Raw genomic sequence first — 18,139 nt, 5'->3', positions numbered from 1 at the left:
TTATTTCTGTTTGTTTAATACTTTTTCTTTATTGCTTAGATCTAACATTGTTCAATCAAAGCTTGTTTATTATTTCGAATGTGCTATTATCTAGACTAATGTCAATGTTTTTTTAGTTTCCTTTCTCGGGGCATTGCTGCCCTTAGCCAAAAGAGAGACCAATTTTCGAATGTTATTCCGTATGAGTTTTTCTATTCATGGGCATCTAAATTAAATACAATTGGGTAGAACGATTGCTTAAACAGTATGTTACGAGCTATGAATATTTGTTTAGATTTCTTTTGTTTTTTTCAGAATGAAAACTAATAACTTATCGTATTTATGCGTTTAAAAAGAATTCACTATGATAAGATAATAAATAAATTAGAGGAAAATAATGGTAAGGAATAAAGGCCGAGCTCTGTTGGTCCAGTCAAGGAAACGCCTAAACGACAAAGTAAATAATTACTGCATGCAAGATATTTAGATTTGCAGACCACAAAAACATTATCATGGGTAAAATGGAAATTTAATAAGTATAGGAAGCATTGTGTGCGGTTTATTGATCACTTATATGATCTTATTAATTGTCTAATATAATGATAATGATTTGCTTAAACAGTTTACTCTACGCTCTTTGAGTACATTATAAAATGTAAAAGGAAACAATTATAAAACACTTTTGTCGAATAATCTTCTATACAGTAAAGCAACGCGAATCGAAACTATAAAATTATCAGTTACAAGATAGTCTGAGTATATTTGAGCTCGCCCTGAACTGGACCCGGAGATATTGGACCATAGTCTATTTACACTCGCTATTGCGACGACCATTCGTTAATGGGGTAAGTACTACCAATGTACGATGGCTGTCGAATAGACTCGCTTGACGCTGGTGAATTTACAACTGAACTCCAATGCTGCCGGGGGAAAACATTCGAGTTTACGTACGACGACGGAGCACCGATGTAAGACGCTGGTGGATGGAGGTTGGAATGGTAGGGTGCGAAGTTCAGATTGCCATATGAGGTGTAGTTATTGATGTGATAGCTGGAAGCGGGTGGTGCGGCCTTGTGCTTATTGTCATAGTAATCGTAGTACTGCGGGGGATATGTGTGCTGGAAGGGCTTGCCCTGGAAGTACGAACTATCCGCCGACGGCGCCGCCTCGCTGTTCGGAGCTCCCGGATGCGGTGGTGGTGGTAGCGGCGCATTGGGCTGAATACTATTGGCATTGTTGTAACCATCGCCAGCTGCTGGCGGCGGCAGGTGATTCGGATGTTTGTACGCCGCCTGCGGAGGTGCCTGCTGCGGCGGTTGCTGTTGCGGTGGCTGCTGCTGCTGCTGTTGCGGCTGTTGATGCGACTGCTGCGGCTGCGACTGTTGTGGATAGTTTAAGTCACAAGGCATCTGATGCTGATTTGATGGGGTGGCTAAAGTATTATTTGGTTGCGTTTGCGGTTTAAAATGTTGCATGTTCTCCGCGGACTTTCTATCCTTCGTAGACATTTCTGGCCGGCTAGTGGTTGCTGGAGTGCATTCCTTGTTTTTCACTACATGTGGCTCGTCATCAGCAGTCAGGTCTTTTACATCTGAAAAGCAATCGCTTAACTTCATATAATATGTTTTAAAATCAAAATATTTACCATCTTCTGGAGTTTGCGGCTTTGCTGTATCGGTGTCACAATCGGAAGTTATATCAATTACATCGTCCTTATTTGTCTTTTCTGGTTCAGTTTTTGCCGTAGTCCTTATAGCTATGATCTTCCCGCTATCCAACTGCATGTATATTCCCTTCGTCGACTTAAGAACCATCACTCGTTGACCAGCCTTTAGAATTATATTGGCCTTGTCGGCCGAATTTGTGGGAATGACAACATCTGAAATACATGTGATTTAGAAACTGAGTGGAATTGTTGAATGATTTGAATGATTTACCAAGTGGTAAGGTCATTTCTTGGGCAGTCATCCCCTGCCGTTGCCACACGTCAGCCGGAATCCAACGAGTGGATCGTCCTCCAGTTGATGACGATGTGTGGGTTTTAGTTTGCTATGGATTGTAAAATTTTAAATGTAAGCAATTGGATTACATTGTTATCCAACTAACTAACCTGATTCATTGGTTTGGTAATTACAGTTCCATCGTTGTTAACGATCTTGTAATGCATTTTGGCAGGTGCATAAGTACATCTCTGATTGACGGCCGCTTTCTTTTCCAGCTCGTAGCTTCGATGAGCTTGTCTTTTCTCCGCTTGCGAAAGCTTTCTGTCCTTTTGATCGACCAACAGACTTTCGTGCAAGAACGGTTCCTTTGTCACACAATGTCTATGTAGTTCGAGAATAGTGTTTATAATTGAGTCGGCATGAACAATAGTTTCGGGGCCCTCATCCTTTTCCTTCTTAACTGGTGAGGGAGTGGCGCCGTTCAGTGAACTAGACTCAGTTTGGTCGTCTAGAGGTTTCTTCGGCTCATCGTTTGATTTATTTGGCTCATCTGGCGTCATATTGGAGTCGTCTTCTTTCTTTATTTGCTCACTGGTTAACTTACTGCCCTCCTCGGAAGGCGAGCTTGGTTTACTCAAATCGTCTACAGCTTTTTTTGCCTCCTCGGCAGTTTCATCATCGGAGTCATAGTCGTGACACAGGTTGGTAATATCCTTCATCGAAAGATGTGCCTCAGGATTGCATTCATCGACGATCCTATCGGACATCCCTTGCTTCTTGATTTGCCGATCGTATATCTTCTTCTCCAGACATTTATCCATTACAATTCTGTACACAAAGCAAGGCTTTGTTTGACCATATCTGGAAATTAATCAGTCAAATAAAATGTATACCGTCATGACAAAACTAACTTAGTAATATCTCACCTATAAATCCTATATACAGCCTGTGTATCGTGACAGGGATTCCAACTGGCATCGAATATTATAACGCGGTTCGCTCCGGTGAGGTTTATTCCCAACGAGCCGGCTCTTGTTGATATTAAAAAAAGCTTAACATTACTATTTGCATTAAATTCATTGACTAGCCTTTCCCTTTCCTGCGAGGACGTAGAACCATCCAATCCTGAAACAAAATGTATATGGTTACAAAGCGATACAATGCGAATGATGTGAAAACTTACGAAAATACGAGCTATTTTTAGACCAAAGTTGATTACTACCAGGAACATAACTAGACTTTAGATAGACTTCGAGTAAGTTTAGGGTTAATAGGCTTTGGCTAAATAACAGAATACGATCTCCTAAATGCAGGCTCTCCTTCAAGATGCAGAAGAATATCTCCATTTTCGGCGAATTCGATATTAGGCCCGACACATAATTCTTCATTATGTCAACGGCCCACGAACACGAAAATTCATCGTTTCGCTTACTCTTCAGCAACTTTTTAAACGGCTCGGCGACCACTCCACTAGCGTTTTTAATGCCCGTGGCATTCCATTCACTTGGTTTGCTTGAATTGCACTCATTATCTACTTGATTGTTTGAACACGGCGCTTGTATTGTCGTTTCGACGGTTTTTATTTCATTCGTGTCCAGATCCACGATTTCCGAAGACCCCGTAATACTTTCAAAGTTGCTCGACATGTTCGTATCGGTTTGTTTGATTACTTCAACGCATCCCGGCTTGGGAAGAATACTGGAATCCATCCAGTAGTTGTTTTTACCCTCACTTCCGAAACTTCCATAGTTAAGAGGCTCTGGTTTTTCGTCATAAAAACTGGGGCTGCAAATAGTATATATTTAGTAACATGAATATAAATATCCTACTTGATACCATACCTTTTATTTAAATATTTAGCGTTCAAATCCGATGATGCGGGGATATTAAATAGAGTTGAATTTTCGGTTTTGGGTAATGCCTGGATACTATTGACCGGTTCCCCGGATCCATTGCTCTTCCTCTCGAGCGGAGAAGCCACACTCAAGGCAGAATCTGGACTGGGCTCAACGATTGGGGTGGGAGCGCCCTTCGAAACCTCCTCGTCGATTTCTAAATCTAAATCAGTCTCACATTTTTTCAGAAAATTATACAGAACATCCGGATGGTTCCAGATTTTGCAGCAGACGGCGAATGCCTTTAGCGGATTGGGAAACGCCTTGGTGCGCACCACATCGGTCATAAAGGTGTCGTAGAGCTTCCTCTGAAAGGTGGTCATCTTGGCCAGGATGACATATTCGTACTTATGCGGCAGCGTGAGTTGAAGCACCGTGTGCGATCGCCGCTGGACGAATCCCAGCAGCAGCGAGTGCAACACATGCGCTCTGTACCGCATCAGTTTGATGTCATCCGGCGTGGAGTCCACGCACTGACCATTCTGGATGGGCCGCTCGAACATGTTGCAGAACTCCGTTCGGGTGCCCAAATAGTTGGGTCGCACAAAGTCCACCATGCACCAGTACTCAAGCAGGTTGTTCTGCAATGGATAGCCCGTAAGCACAATGCGTCGCCGCGTCCTGATCTGCTTGAGGGCCAGAGAAATGCCGGCGTGCGAGTTCTTGATGCGGTGCCCCTCGTCGCAGATCACCAAATCCGGGCCTGGCTTCACCAGGGCCTCGTACACCAGGTTCATGAGATCGCTGCTAGAGTCCATGCCATCGGGCCGGATGACGCTGCCCTTTCGCTTGCGCGTCTTCACCAGCTTGAGAGCCAGCAGTCGGAACAGTTCATAGCCAATCAGAAGCACTCCGCCATCGTGCACCCAGTTGAGAATCACCTTGGCGCGGGCCGTCAGCGTCTTCTGCTGGTCGTTCAGCACGTAGATGTCAAAGTTCCGGGCCCTCACATTGCTGTCAGCGGAGTAGCGCGGCACCCACATATTAAACTCGCTCAGCCAATTCTGCAGCGTGTTGATGGGCATCACACACAACACCGTCTTCGCCGAGGTGTGTCTCAGGAAGATATCACAGAAGGAAACAACCTGCAGCGTCTTGCCCAGACCCATGGAGTGGGCCAGAATGCAGCCGAAGCCGCTCGATTTGTTGAACCTCCGTGTGGACTCGATGATGTTGTCGTACAGAAAGCGCACGCCGCCGATCTGGTGCGGCTTTATCACCTTGGCTATCTGCGGGGCCAAATACAGAGTCTCCTCGCCCTCCGGATGCGCCATGTTGACCACCACCTGTCCGTTCTCGTCGGGCACATTGTACAGATCCTTGACATGCATCCCGCTGTTGGTGGCGTCGTCCGATTCGTTCAGGTCCTCGTCGTCCTCCTCCTCCTCCTCCTCGGAGAGCAGGATGCAATCGTCGTCGGAGCTGTCGTCGATGGTGACCACCTCGCTGGGCTGCTGCACAATGGCCTCCTTGTGCAGCACATCCTCGATGCTGCCGCCGCTCAGGCTGCTGCTGTTCGACTCGTCAAACGTGTCCGAGGCGATGTCCTCCTCCGCCGGGAAGTCGACGGGCGGCAGCGGATGATGATGATGCTCGACGGGATTGGCCACCGCACAGCTCTCGATGCCCTCGCTCTCATCCAGCTGGAGGATGCGGAAGAACTGCTTGTGCACCACCTGCTTCTGGATCTCGCGCATTGACTTCTGTTGACCAGCAACGCGAGCCAAGCGTTCCGATTCCTCACGCTGCGCCGCCAGCGTGGTTGTGTCCAGATTGTTCTCGTTCATCACATCGCGGATGTTCTTCCTCAGGTGGCTGTTCTTCTTCTCCTCGGCAGCCGCCGCCAGGCTGATCTTCTTGTTGGCCGCCTGGTCCTCGGCCGCCGAGTTCTTTCGCTTGTGGCCATAAGGTACTGTGCTCTTGGCCAACTCGGCCAGGGGATTTATCACCCGATCGGGCTCCATGGGATGGCTAATCTCGGGGCAGTAATCTGGCATTTTAGCGGGTATTTCGGCGGCTCCATCGATGGGTATCGGTATGGGTATGGGTATCGGGATGGGAGGCTGTAGCTGTGGCTGTGGTGGTGGTGGCTCTGTGGGGGCGTTCTGGAAGTACCGCCTGGGATCCTCCGGAAACATCATCGAGGGATGAAACTCATTGACATTGGGCCAACCCTCCGGCTTCTGTAGTCTTTGGTTAACATCGTAATTGGGGTTTGACTCTTCCATATTTCCTTCTGAATTATCCCTGTGGGGGAGATAGGATAATTAATATGGTGTTATTTAATTTTCTTCTAATTAAATTGTTTCAGACCATTTCTTTCGTATTATTACAGTATTGTAAACTATAGTTTAGATTGGAATTACTCATAATTACTTGTAATTTTTTGATTCAAGGGGCTACTAGATCTTGTCTTAAAAACTTTTGATAAGAATTCTGTTTATTTTGACTCATTACTTTTGGGGGAACTTTAGCAGATAGAAATACTGAGGCTTAGCCTATGCTTTCCTCAAGAAATGGATGATAACTACTAATACAACAGATGAGCAATAGAAACCCGACTTATCTCATCGCTAACAGAGGTCACAAAACCAATTAACAAATCTTCGAGGACAGGGGCGTTGTAATAAACTGGATCTGGTTACTTCTTGGTATCCATTATGTACAGATACGCACTTAGATGGTACATATATTGGTAGGTACATGGGTTCACAGGGATCGCTATTTACTTGCCATGGATAAATTCTGGGCTGTTGACACTTATCAGAAGCACCCCTACATACTTACATACATACAGGTGTAATTTGTGTCTGCCTCTCGATGGAATATACAACTCCGTACATAAATACACAAGTACTTGAAGGCGCTCAGATATATAGTAACCTATATAGTAACTGAACGATCGGGGGTCTTACATCAGCAGACTTAACGCGAATATTTGTCAATTTGCCTTTTACAATCCACACATGTATGCACATTACATACTAATATACCCAAGTACATACTGAAATCGTAACCGGGCCGGAATTTTGGTCTTAAAATGGGGAATAAGTTGGTTTTCCCACAGTTCTATTTTCAATATCAAGGGAAAGCTTGAATCAAAACAAAAATTACGGCGAAAACTAATTTAATTATTCATGCACATTAACTGGAACCGAATTTTTTTTAATTACAAGCTGGATTTTGTGCACTTAGGCTTGGACACAAACAATCTTACGTACATTTACATACAGCCGGCGAATAAGGTTTTCAGGATGAAAGAATTAACAACACAGGCTCTTAATTATTGTTATTTTATACATATGGATGTTTTCCTATATGCACGATTGGAAGGTTCTTTTTATTGGTGTTCCGCTTTGAGATTCTCGGTTTATCACGTCCGCCACTTGTGTTCCAAATGCGAATTTCTTTAGATTGTTTTTATATTAATTTAAAATGTTATTCTCGATTTATTTTCTCGCTGTTTTCAACATGTATATTTGTATATAATGTATACATTACTCTACATAGATATGAACAAAGTTTGCCCCGCTGAACGGTCAGATTGCATGAAGAGTGACCGTTTCTGTGGGGACCCATTGCACGACTCGTCGGGGGGATATCGAAACCAATGGGAAATGGAACTGCACATCTATTGAATAAATCTGTAGATTCAAAATCTTTTACCTGAAAATAGAGTGAGTTTTTTTACTGTCAATATAATATATATTGCAATATATATTTATCTTTATCTGCAAATTGATTTTGTATAAGTTTAATCTTATTACATCAAAAATCATTTATCTCCATTTTAATCGCTAAATTGTCTTTTAGTTTAGGAAATATATTTGTTTTAAAGCACTTAAAGCACAAATAATAAAAAATCGGAAACTCCTTAAAATTATTTCATATTGAATACTGCTTAAAAACTGAAATGAAATACTCTACTTTTTAGTATTTTATAACGGCTAGATATTTTCATAAAAGAAAGCCACGTTCACACTGCAAGGATATTTTTAACGAATATATTAAAAATTAAAACTTATTTAATTGTACTCTTTTTAAGGTTGTATTTTCCTGATAAATAACTGTTTTGTGATACTCGTGCTGCTCGAATAATGGTAAATATAAAAGATAGCCAGCCAGGATAGCACTTTTACTCCCATGTCCTTTTTTCCAGTGCCACATATCAAACTGGAGCTCGCTGAAATTAGTGCTGGTTATCCTCTCGGTCAATATTTTTTGGCTCTTGAAGGTGTATCCCCCGGCAGGAGGAGATGCCCCGCAGAGATGCCCTCCGCTTCCTCTGGAGGGGACTCCTCGTAGTCCTGCGGCGGTCGAGTGTCCCTAGCACTCGGATATAGCCTTTGCGCTGCTCCAGCCGCTGAATAATTTGGATGGCTTTGTGGCTCCCAATAACTCTGCCTCCTTAGCCTTCGAGAACATTGACCTGAGCTACGGACGCTGGGACAATCAGCAGCTGTACAGGATCAAGGACTTTGCCTTGTTGGGCGAGCAGTACATGGATCTCTCGGAGGGCAGTAGTCTGGTCTGCCTGGCCACCCAGACTTCGGTGGAGCGGCTCAATTCGCTGCCCCAGGTGGCTGCCAATTGGCAGGGCAAGATGTCCGTGGCTGTTTTCGCCGCCGGACCCGAGGAGTTTGTTGTCCTGCAATACTTCGTCACCTACATGCGCCTGTGCTTTGCCAACATTCGCGAGAATGCCACATTTCACCTGCTCACGCCGCGGGACTACGATAAGCTGCCCCGCGTGGCGGCGCTTCCGTTGAATATGAAGGGCAAATTCGACTGTCAATATCCGGACAGGACGCTCAAGTCGCTGCTCAAGTTTCGATCCCTGAAAACGCTGCAGTGGCGCCAGAGGAACACCTATCCGCAGAACCATATGCGGAACCTGGCGCGCAAGGGCTGCCAGACGAAGTATGTCTTCCTCACCGACATCGACATTGTGCCCAGCACGAACAGTGTGCCCCAGCTCAACCACTTCTTCAGGACAGCCAACTGCTCCAAGAGCTGTGCCTACGTAATACCCACTTTTGAAATCGACGTAAGAGCCACATTTCCCCGCTCCAAGAACGCCCTAATACGCTTGATTAAAAAGGGACTAGCCAGGGCGTTTCACGAGAAGGTCTTTATCTACAACCAATACGCAACTAACTTCTCCAAGTACGTTCTTCCCACTTATTATTATAACATTTAAATCCTAGTAATAATACCTTTATTTCAGATGGCTGGCGACAAGCACAAATGAATCTGAGGTATCTGTCAGCCATATCGTAACGAATTTCGAGTTCCTCTATGAACCATTCTATATAGCTGTGGATAATGCACCAGCACATGACGAACGATTTCTGGGCTACGGCTTTACGAGGAACTCCCAAGTGAGTTGAACTCATATCCAGTTACTTACTTTCTATTAACCCACAATTTACCTGCAGGTCTATGAGATGCATATAGCTGGCTATCAGTTCTACGTCCTTTCTCCCGTTTTCACCGGCCATTGGGGCTTGCAAAGAAAGCAGGCGAGACCTGCTTGGCGAGAGCAGCAGAACAATGCCAATCGCAGGAAGTTCGATGTATTCAAAAGCGAAATATTTGTGCGCTACAAAAATGATCCACGCCTGCTGCTGAAATCCAAAAAGAATCAAATCCTAGTTAAATAAAACTCGATAAATGAATAGTATTTAAATTATAGATCTAGAACTCGGTATTGCAATGGAATAGTAGATCCAAGACGGTTCTTTGAACTGACAAGGGTTCAAAACAAACGTCCTACCAGAACATTGGTTTTATTATGCATTCCCACGACTTTAGTAGATTTTATATTTTATGGGTTTACATTACCTTTGTATGAATATTATTCAAGACCACGAACTTCAATCGGAAATCATCTGGAAGGCTATATAAGTAAGCCTATTCGAGTCATGTATAGAACAGTTTAATAGTAAAACCAAAATGAGACGAAATCTCGTATGTTTAATGTTCGTTTGCTTCGCTGTCCTTATAGTAAGTAGATCTAAAGAATTTCTAGGAATTATCTAACATTCTAAAACCAAATTAGGACGCTGTATTCGATATTGTTGAAAATGTGGATCTTGAAAACCATCCTGGAAATTTGTTTTCCACAAATTTAAAATATCATGGTCGCATCCCAAGACCAATTTCAGGTAATATTACCTTTCTAAAGGATCTTACCGACAAACATCGGATGTCGGTGGATATCAAAAGGATTGAAAATGGACAAATGGTGGATTTTCCGGGACTAATAAATCGGACCATCTGCAAAGCTATCAAGCTATTCTATAATCCTTATCTCAAAACTACGCTTAGGACGGGCAAAAACACCAATCTGAACTTTAAGAAGGGGAAAATGTGCCCCCTTAAAAAAGGTACTTACTGGGTCAAGAACATCGTGTACGACGTTAATAAGTGGAAGACGTATTGGTGGACTCCTGGTTCCTACTACGTTAATTTTACGATCTTCAATGAAAACGGTAAACCTGGCGGTAAAATTGCATTCCAAATACACCTTAAAGAGATATAGTCATTTTTTAAAGTTGTATTACACATTCAAAAAAATTGTCATATTAAGATATTTTAACTAAAATTATTTAATTACTAATTGACTTAAATAGTTTAGGTAATAATGCACTTTATTACTTTATTGGAAGAAAAATAAAAGTATATTTCCAGATTGAAAATAAATTAATTTGAAAAGAATAATAAGTTAATCATTTAGGCTATTTCTCTGCGAAAAGGTGACGGTACAAAATGTGGAAGAGAAAATTCGATTAAAATAATATTTTACAGTGCACACTGGGCCAGCCGATCAGATTTTTGGCCAAAAATACGTTTTTCTTTTTTAAGAAAATGACCAAATTGAGTTTGGGATCCTTTTTATAATACATTAAACTAATTTATGACAAAGTTTCAAAGAATTCGGGCAAGCAGTTTTCTTTTACCATATTTTCAAAGTGAAAAATTCATAAAATATTGATGGAAATGAAAAAAAATTTAGAAGTCAATGATGCTGATGTTGCTGTTCGACTTCTTTCCGAAACTTGCAGAAGGGATTATTTTCAACAAGTAAAAAATATAATATAGCTCGTATGTCTTACTTGTTTGCTAAAATAAATGTAATTGTTAATTTTTACGCTTTTTTTCAGCAAATGAGTACTTTGCTTTTCGAGTGCCTTCGAGTGCCATCCCCAAATTAGTTCATTCCTTCAAAAAAAAATTCGTTGATCAATTTACTAAAAGCGTAGCCCACCGACTCGATGCGGTTTTGCCTTAGTTTTCGGTAATTTAAGTTTTAATTGAAGGCTTAACTCGAAGTCGAGCTATTTTGAAGAGCTTAGCTAAGAGAGCCCAAGAGTATGCCATACTTTATTTCTTCAGGTTTTGGTGAACATTTTGCGCTCAAAAATTTGATTTTAGTGTGACTAACATCTAAAATCTACTTTTTACGTACACTAATCGATTATGGTATTTTCCAAACCTATATCTATCTATTTAATCAGGACTATGCAAATAAAAATGTAGCATACTTTTGTGATGACTTCAGAATATGTCAAATTAACATTAAACAAATCAAAGAACAATATTTTTAAACAATTTTTTTTACATAATTTGATTATATAAAACTTAAAAGGTAACAAGAACAAAAAAATAGAAATTTTTTTTAAATCGATTGTTTGATAAACGTTGATGTGGGAGCCTCCGAAAGTTGCACTTTTTAACGGTTCATAAATCTTAAATGACATAATATTTTTTAGTGATGTTAATTTTTTTTAGTTTGTTTTATCTCATACTTTATTGTTTTCGAAAATGGAAGAAGTGCGTCTTCTAGTTATTTTTTTAAAAATAAAAACCGAAAAGTACGTAAAATTTTCCGACTTTGGTCTGGATTATCTATATCATATAAAATTCCAAAAAATTTTACTTTTAGTTCGTTGAAAAGTTCAATCTTTTAAGAAAAAAACGCAAAAAACTGCATCCTTCTAACTGTCCTAGGAAAGAAATTACAGATTTTTGGCCAAAAAATTAACTTTCAACGTTTATCAAACAATCGATTTAAAAAAAATTTCTATTTTTTTGTTCTTGTTACCTTTTAAGTTTTATATAATCAAATTATGTAAAAAAAATTGTTTAAAAATATTGTTCTTTGATTTGTTTAATGTTAATTTGACATATTCTGAAGTCATCACAAAAGTATGCTACATTTTTATTTGCATAGTCCTGATTAAATAGATAGATATAGGTTTGGAAAATACCATAATCGATTAGTGTACGTAAAAAGTAGATTTTAGATGTTAGTCACACTAAAATCAAATTTTTAAGCGCAAAATGTTCACCAAAACCTGAAGAAATAAAGTATGGCATACTCTTGGGCTCTCTTAGCTAAGCTCTTCAAAATAGCTCGACTTCGAGTTAAGCCTTCAATTAAAACTTAAATTACCGAAAACTAAGGCAAAACCGCATCGAGTCGGTGGGCTACGCTTTTAGTAAATTGATCAACGAATTTTTTTTTGAAGGAATGAACTAATTTGGGGATGGCACTCGAAGGCACTCGAAAAGCAAAGTACTCATTTGCTGAAAAAAAGCGTAAAAATTAACAATTACATTTATTTTAGCAAACAAGTAAGACATACGAGCTATATTATATTTTTTACTTGTTGAAAATAATCCCTTCTGCAAGTTTCGGAAAGAAGTCGAACAGCAACATCAGCATCATTGACTTCTAAATTTTTTTTCATTTCCATCAATATTTTATGAATTTTTCACTTTGAAAATATGGTAAAAGAAAACTGCTTGCCCGAATTCTTTGAAACTTTGTCATAAATTAGTTTAATGTATTATAAAAAGGATCCCAAACTCAATTTGGTCATTTTCTTAAAAAAGAAAAACGTATTTTTGGCCAAAAATCTGATCGGCTGGCCCAGTGTGCAGGGCTTTGGGTGTTCCACCGGAACTGTAATTGGGTCCACTAATTCAATACAACTAAAATACAAAAAGGCAATAATAGACTAGCATAGAGAATAGAATAAAAGAATTATGAATCACTCGCCATTTAACCTCATCTTTGCTATTAATAAAAAAGTGCTGCTTAATTTCGATTTCCGCAGGAACTATTAACCAAAAATTAGAAGAATTGAATAAAAGACGTTTCAGATTCGCAAGCATTTTATTCGGCACTCGTACGCTGTGGAGTGAAGACATCAGCGATGAGGTCGCTAAATTGCTTGCTTTTTGAGATTGTGTTGATTTCAGCATCGTCATTTTTGTGGGCCAGTCCACAAAACTACTACTACAATGGATATGCACAGAGTTCGCCGTGGGATGGAGTAGTTCCTACGTATCTTTCGATTGATAATTACGGAAATTGCCAGGCCTTCGATCCTTTGGCTGGTCCTTTGGTCGGAAGATGTGTGAGGTATGTGGATTGCATTAGTGCCATGCAATCTGTGCCCCAAGTGACGCCCCTACTCTGCCCATCGGTGTGGCCAAATCAACTGGTGTGTTGTCCACATGGCGGCTACGTGATTCCGGCCCCCAGGGTTTCAAAAAGCGAAGAAGCCTGTTCGATTGCCTATCCAAGAGCTCATCATAAGCGCCGACGACGCCGTCGAAGTACTAACCATAATCAAGAACAAGTGGAACCAATTGAGCCAATTATCCAGAAGCACAATCAAAGTAGCCTTTACATCATGGGTGGTAGACCAACTCCGGACAACGAGCATCCTTATATGGTAAGACAATAAAAATATAAGGGAAACTATGGAATATATATTTTAAAAAGTGATGACAAATATCATTTTCGTAGTATTACTTTACTCTTTAAGGTACATTCAAATTTTATATCTGATTAAATGTGCAAAAAGTCCAAGTTCCTACTAAAAATAAATATTATTGTTTTCAAAATAATCTTAATGTTTTCCTAATATGTTTTATTTGAATAGCTTTGTAATTTACTTTTATTCGTTTATTTGACAGTGTGCTCTCGGTAGGCTATCCCGCACAAATAGATCCCAGCCAGCGGATTCCAGCAAGCGGAGATATAATTTTTACTGTGGCTGTGTCCTGATTTCGCCGTGGTTCGCCATAACGGCCGCCCACTGTGCCAACCCCAAGGGGTGAGCAGCAAAAATACAGAAAATACTCGAAATGCTAACGGGATTGTTTCTTCCAAACGAACAGGATACCTCCGTCCGTGGCGTTGATTGGTGGCCTTGAGTTGAACAGTGGTCGCGGGGAACTCATTAAAATCCAACAGATAACCAAGCACCCGCACTACGATGAGGTGACCGATTTCAACGATTTAGCGGTGATCAAATTGGCCAAGAGATCCTACCATCAAGTGGCCTGCCTGTGGAACCAGGAATTCCTGCCCAAAACCCCGCTGACTGCTCTGGGCTATGGGCGAACAAAGCGCGGTTAGAATTCCAAGAAAGTTAACCCTTTCATTTAATAAAATATTTAAACAAATATTTAACAGATGGCCCACCGACCAACAATCTGCAGCAAATAAAGCTTCACCACTTGAATATGAAGCGATGCCAGAATATGCCATATTTTAGAAATCGTGGCAGATCTGTAAATGACCAGGAATCGGGACAACTATGCGCGGGGGACGACTCCGGTAATATAGACACTTGTAAGGTGAGTTAGAAACAAAAGTTAAAAAAGTATTAGATATTTTAAATATTTTGTAAATAGTTACTAATAAATGTTTTGATATTTTCCCAATGTTAAGTCATCTTTTTTTAGAATTTTCATAGAAATATTTGCTGTTAACTAACAACGATTTATGTTTTAGGGAGATTCTGGAGGACCTCTGTTGCTACACCAACAAATACGGCATCAAAGGATTCCCTATGTAGTGGGCCTAACCTCATTCGGAGGATCCTGTGACTCTGGACAACCCGGTGTGTATGTGAGAATAGACCACTACATTCAGTGGATAGAGCAGCAGGTGTGGCCATGAACCTTCTCACAGGAATATACATAATATACAATACATAGATTACATATATAAAACATTTCGAGTATTTTATAATAGCACAAATTATTGAATTCTTGCCTGGTAACAATATGTTAAAAGATAGTTTTTTAATGAAGCATTGGCAAATATTTGTAAAATAAATAAAATATTTTGTATCTTGTTAAGTGAATCTTTAATAAATTACTAAAGGTATCATATGATCGTTCAATCCAGGTAGCTGTACAGCCTGCTGTACACCCCGGGGCATTGGGAACCGCACAGAATTTGCCAACTAAGGCCACGCAGTTGTATTCGGGGGGATGGCATGGAGTGGACCACCGGAGTCCCCCAAAAAGGTATCCCTGCCTCCGGGCAAATATCCCGCACTGAACTGAGCTGTACTTTGGATGCAGCACTATGATCAGGATCTTAATGTTCTGCCTAAAACGCTCCCCTTCCTCTTCGTTCTCCAGAGCATCTTCATCCTCGCCAATGTGCCGAATGGGCAGATCCTCCCAAATTTCGATGATGGTGTACTACTTATTTATACCTATCGAAATGTAGAAAAAATTTTTCAAATCGGGCCATTCGTTAAAAAGTTATGCCCGATCAAAGTTTTATATCTCCATCTCCCTCGCACTCCCATTATCTGATATTCGGGACACCCGACTATAGCGTTCTCTCTTGTTTTATTATGCACTTCCATGAGTATACATTTTAAACTTTTTAAGCAGAACTGGAAAACTTTATTTTATTCAAGACCACGAGCTTACAATTAGCTGGAATGGTATATAAGTAACCCTGTGTAGAAAAGTTTAGTAGTTAAACAAATTAAGCCCAAAATGAGACGAAATCTGTTAGGCCTAACGCTTGTTTGTCTCGCCGTCTTAATAGTAGGTAAATCAACAGACTGTTCTCTTAACAAATATATATTATTCTCCAATCAAATTAGGACGCTGCATTCGATATTGTTGAAAATGTATCTGTTAAAAACCATCCTGGAAATTTGATTTCCACCAATCTAAACTCATATGGTCGAGCCCCCAAGCCAATTTCAGGTAATATTACATTCCTGAAGGATCTTACTGATAAACATCGCGTGTTGGTGGATGTCAAAAAGACCAGCGGACTAGCTCTAAACTTTAAGGGGTTCATAGATGAGACCATCTGCACCGCTATCAAGAAATCGTACGATCCTTATATCAAAACCACGCTTAAAAAGGGAAAAAACACTAATTTGGACTTTAAGAATGGAAAGGTGTGCCCCTTGCCAAAAGGTACTTACTGGTTCAAGGACATCACGATCGATATTAATAAGTGGAAATCTAGTTGGTTGGTGCTTGCTGGATCCTACAATATTAAAATTACGGTCCTCAACCAAGACGGTTCACCTGGTGGTAAACTTGAACTCAAAGTTAAGCTTAGGGAGAAATAAATATACATCCTTTTTATTACAATTATTACACACCTAGAGGAAGAATGCAAAATGTAAATATTTAATTAAATAATTTTTATAATGATCCAAGACTAATAAAAACCATTTTCAATAAGTAACCAAAATTTAAAAAAGTGTACGTTAAAAGCTTTTGCACTGCACAAAGTTTTTTTCAAAAGCAGTTGATATAAATTGCGCCTATGATATGGTACTGTACCTACACACAAAAAAAAAACTTGGTAAAATCAACTGTAATAATTGTCAAACAGGCCCCAACCAGCAAAATTGTCAATTCTACTAAGTAAATAGTTATTCAACAACAACAAAATACACACAATTAGCAAGGACACACACCCAAAGCAAAAACAAACAAGAGAGAACGCAATAGTCGAGTGCCTCGACTATTAGATACCCGTTACTCAGCTAAACAACTTAATAGAAATATGCCTTTTTATATGATTTTCGCCGCTCAATTTTTACCCAGGGATCTCTTTCTAGAAGAGGCTTTCTTGAACTTTCAATTCTGCCTAGCACATCTTCCGTCTCTCTCTAGCGCAGATGAATGCACTTGTGAAAAACGTATAGGAGCAAAAAGAGACAAAGTGCGCGCCCCATTTCAAATAATTTAGAATTTACACTAACATAATGTGAATTAGAGTGGCCACAGAAAAAAAGGCAGATTTTTTCCAATGCCATTTCCTAGATGGCGCTAGTGAATACCCATGAGAAGGGTCTAAATAGTACATATAAATTATTTTAAATTAAGTGCTCAGAAATTTATTCACGTACTCAATTTGATATATTATTATGCATTCCCATGATTTTAAAAGCCGCTGATGGGTATATAATTAATTCTTTTGAGATAAAGTAACTTAAATTATACAAGCTCACGAGTTCAAAATCTTCTGGAAGGGGTATAAATAGGCTGGTGTATTCCCTTTATAGAACAGTAAACAAGGTAAATCCGAAATGAAACGAAATCTGTTGAGCCTAGTGTTCCTTGGCCTCTCCGTCTCGATAGTAAGTAGATCTACATCCTTTGTCTATCCATCATATAACTCTCTTTAATCATATTAGGGCTCTCTACCGATATACGACGATGTTATAAATTCGCTCATTGAAGCCCATCCTGGAAATTTGATTTCCACTAAACTAAAAGCATATGGTCGCAACCCACGTCCAATTTCAGGTAATATTACATTTTTGAAGGATCTCACCGATAAACATTATGTTACGGTGGATATCGTAAGGGTTGACGGGCAAAAACCTGGCGTGGTGGACTATCCTGGATTGAGAAATAATACTATCTGCAATGGTACCGAAAAGTTTTACGATCCCTTTATCAAATCCAATTTCAAGACGGGTGAAAACACCAACTTCAACTTTAAGAATGGAAAGGTGTGCCCCTATCAAAAAGGTACTTACTGGGTCAAGGATCTCTTTTTCGACATTAATAGTTGGAAACTGGATGTTCCTGCTGGCATCTACAATGTTACTTTCTCACTCTTTAATGAAGACGGAACACCTGGCGGTGGAGTTAAATTACAAGTTGTACTTGTGCAGATAGGAAACACTCAAGCACTCACAAAGGGAAAACCGAAGAAAAAATAATTATTACATTTTGACTTATGTATTTTGAAAATGATTTACATTTCCATTTCAAACTTAAGTGTATGAATAATAAAACAAGGGCGACGATTAGTTACCTGTTAATCAGCTAAAGTTAGTGCGAGGCAGACGGAAATATAGCAGCACCAATGTGACTGTTTGAATGCGCGCCACCTAGCGGCGATTCCATTAATTTGTACCCATTCCGATGAATACTAAAGGGCGGTAAAATGTTAGATATTATTTGCCTCTGAGAGCTCCGCAAAGTTGGCCAATTTCAGCATTTTTCGAACTTTAA

At 40.1% G+C, this 18,139-nt stretch overlaps 3 protein-coding genes and 2 long non-coding RNA genes across 7 annotated transcripts; 4 read left to right on the top strand and 1 right to left on the bottom strand.

Moving 5' to 3' along the window:
• Nucleotides 1-14: 14 nt before the first annotated feature.
• On the bottom strand, nt 15-7,357 carry LOC108063104 (helicase ARIP4). 3 transcript variants are annotated; one of them, XM_070212211.1, is made up of 8 exons: nt 6,823-6,932; nt 3,764-6,064; nt 3,106-3,707; nt 2,849-3,047; nt 2,090-2,783; nt 1,917-2,028; nt 1,625-1,858; nt 15-1,570 (listed from the first exon to the last, which is right to left on the bottom strand). In XM_070212211.1, exons 2-8 carry the CDS (start codon nt 6,043-6,045, stop codon nt 798-800), a joined length of 4,896 nt encoding a protein of 1,631 aa, XP_070068312.1. In that variant the 5' UTR covers nt 6,046-6,064; nt 6,823-6,932; the 3' UTR covers nt 15-797. The 3 variants fall into 3 exon arrangements, with proteins under 3 accessions (XP_070068312.1, XP_070068311.1, XP_017005557.2); XM_070212210.1 differs by lacking the exon at nt 6,823-6,932 and adding an exon at nt 6,131-6,201; XM_017150068.3 differs by lacking the exon at nt 6,823-6,932 and adding an exon at nt 7,039-7,357 and having other exon boundaries at nt 16-1,570.
• Nucleotides 7,358-7,732: 375 nt separating this feature from the next.
• Nucleotides 7,733-9,506, top strand: LOC108063095 (beta-1,4-glucuronyltransferase 1). Its single transcript, XM_070213085.1, has 4 exons — nt 7,733-7,917; nt 7,977-8,983; nt 9,045-9,198; nt 9,256-9,506. Exons 2-4 carry the CDS (start codon nt 8,319-8,321, stop codon nt 9,478-9,480), a joined length of 1,044 nt encoding a protein of 347 aa, XP_070069186.1. The 5' UTR covers nt 7,733-7,917; nt 7,977-8,318; the 3' UTR covers nt 9,481-9,506.
• A 3,355-nt stretch (nt 9,507-12,861) lies between these two features.
• LOC108063097 (trypsin eta-like) lies at nt 12,862-14,897 on the top strand. Its single transcript, XM_044393059.2, has 5 exons — nt 12,862-13,566; nt 13,811-13,950; nt 14,015-14,250; nt 14,313-14,476; nt 14,634-14,897. Exons 1-5 carry the CDS (start codon nt 13,042-13,044, stop codon nt 14,799-14,801), a joined length of 1,233 nt encoding a protein of 410 aa, XP_044248994.1. The 5' UTR covers nt 12,862-13,041; the 3' UTR covers nt 14,802-14,897.
• Nucleotides 14,898-15,606: 709 nt separating this feature from the next.
• LOC108063102 (uncharacterized) lies at nt 15,607-16,264 on the top strand. Its single transcript, XR_011418047.1, has 3 exons — nt 15,607-15,691; nt 15,751-16,075; nt 16,128-16,264. It is a non-coding gene; the product is annotated as an uncharacterized lncRNA (long non-coding RNA).
• An 862-nt stretch (nt 16,265-17,126) lies between these two features.
• Nucleotides 17,127-17,934, top strand: LOC138912486 (uncharacterized). Its single transcript, XR_011418037.1, has 2 exons — nt 17,127-17,253; nt 17,311-17,934. It is a non-coding gene; the product is annotated as an uncharacterized lncRNA (long non-coding RNA).
• The last annotated feature ends 205 nt before the right edge of the window (nt 17,935-18,139 follow it).

The sequence above is a fragment of the Drosophila takahashii genome, chromosome 2R, assembly GCF_030179915.1.
Source record: "Drosophila takahashii strain IR98-3 E-12201 chromosome 2R, DtakHiC1v2, whole genome shotgun sequence".
In the NCBI taxonomy this organism is placed as follows: domain Eukaryota; kingdom Metazoa; phylum Arthropoda; class Insecta; order Diptera; family Drosophilidae; genus Drosophila; species Drosophila takahashii.
The sequence above is the reverse complement of the archived record's forward strand: the minus strand, read 5'-3'. Positions and strand labels throughout refer to the sequence as shown.

Coding starts and splice junctions, on each gene's coding strand:
- LOC108063104 (XM_017150068.3), bottom strand. Junction 3,708..3,763: donor GCTAAATATTTAAATAAAAG/GTATGGTATCAA, acceptor TACTATTTGCAG/CCCCAGTTTTTATGACGAAA. Junction 1,571..1,624: donor GCCGCAAACTCCAGAAGATG/GTAAATATTTTG, acceptor ATTGCTTTTCAG/ATGTAAAAGACCTGACTGCT.
- LOC108063095 (XM_070213085.1), top strand. CDS start 8,319: ATGGATCTCTCGGAGGGCAGTAGTCTGGTCTGCCTGGCCACCCAGACT. Junction 8,984..9,044: donor TACGCAACTAACTTCTCCAA/GTACGTTCTTCC, acceptor CCTTTATTTCAG/ATGGCTGGCGACAAGCACAA. Junction 9,199..9,255: donor GCTTTACGAGGAACTCCCAA/GTGAGTTGAACT, acceptor ATTTACCTGCAG/GTCTATGAGATGCATATAGC.
- LOC108063097 (XM_044393059.2), top strand. CDS start 13,042: ATGAGGTCGCTAAATTGCTTGCTTTTTGAGATTGTGTTGATTTCAGCA. Junction 13,951..14,014: donor CACTGTGCCAACCCCAAGGG/GTGAGCAGCAAA, acceptor CCAAACGAACAG/GATACCTCCGTCCGTGGCGT. Junction 14,251..14,312: donor CTATGGGCGAACAAAGCGCG/GTTAGAATTCCA, acceptor AATATTTAACAG/ATGGCCCACCGACCAACAAT.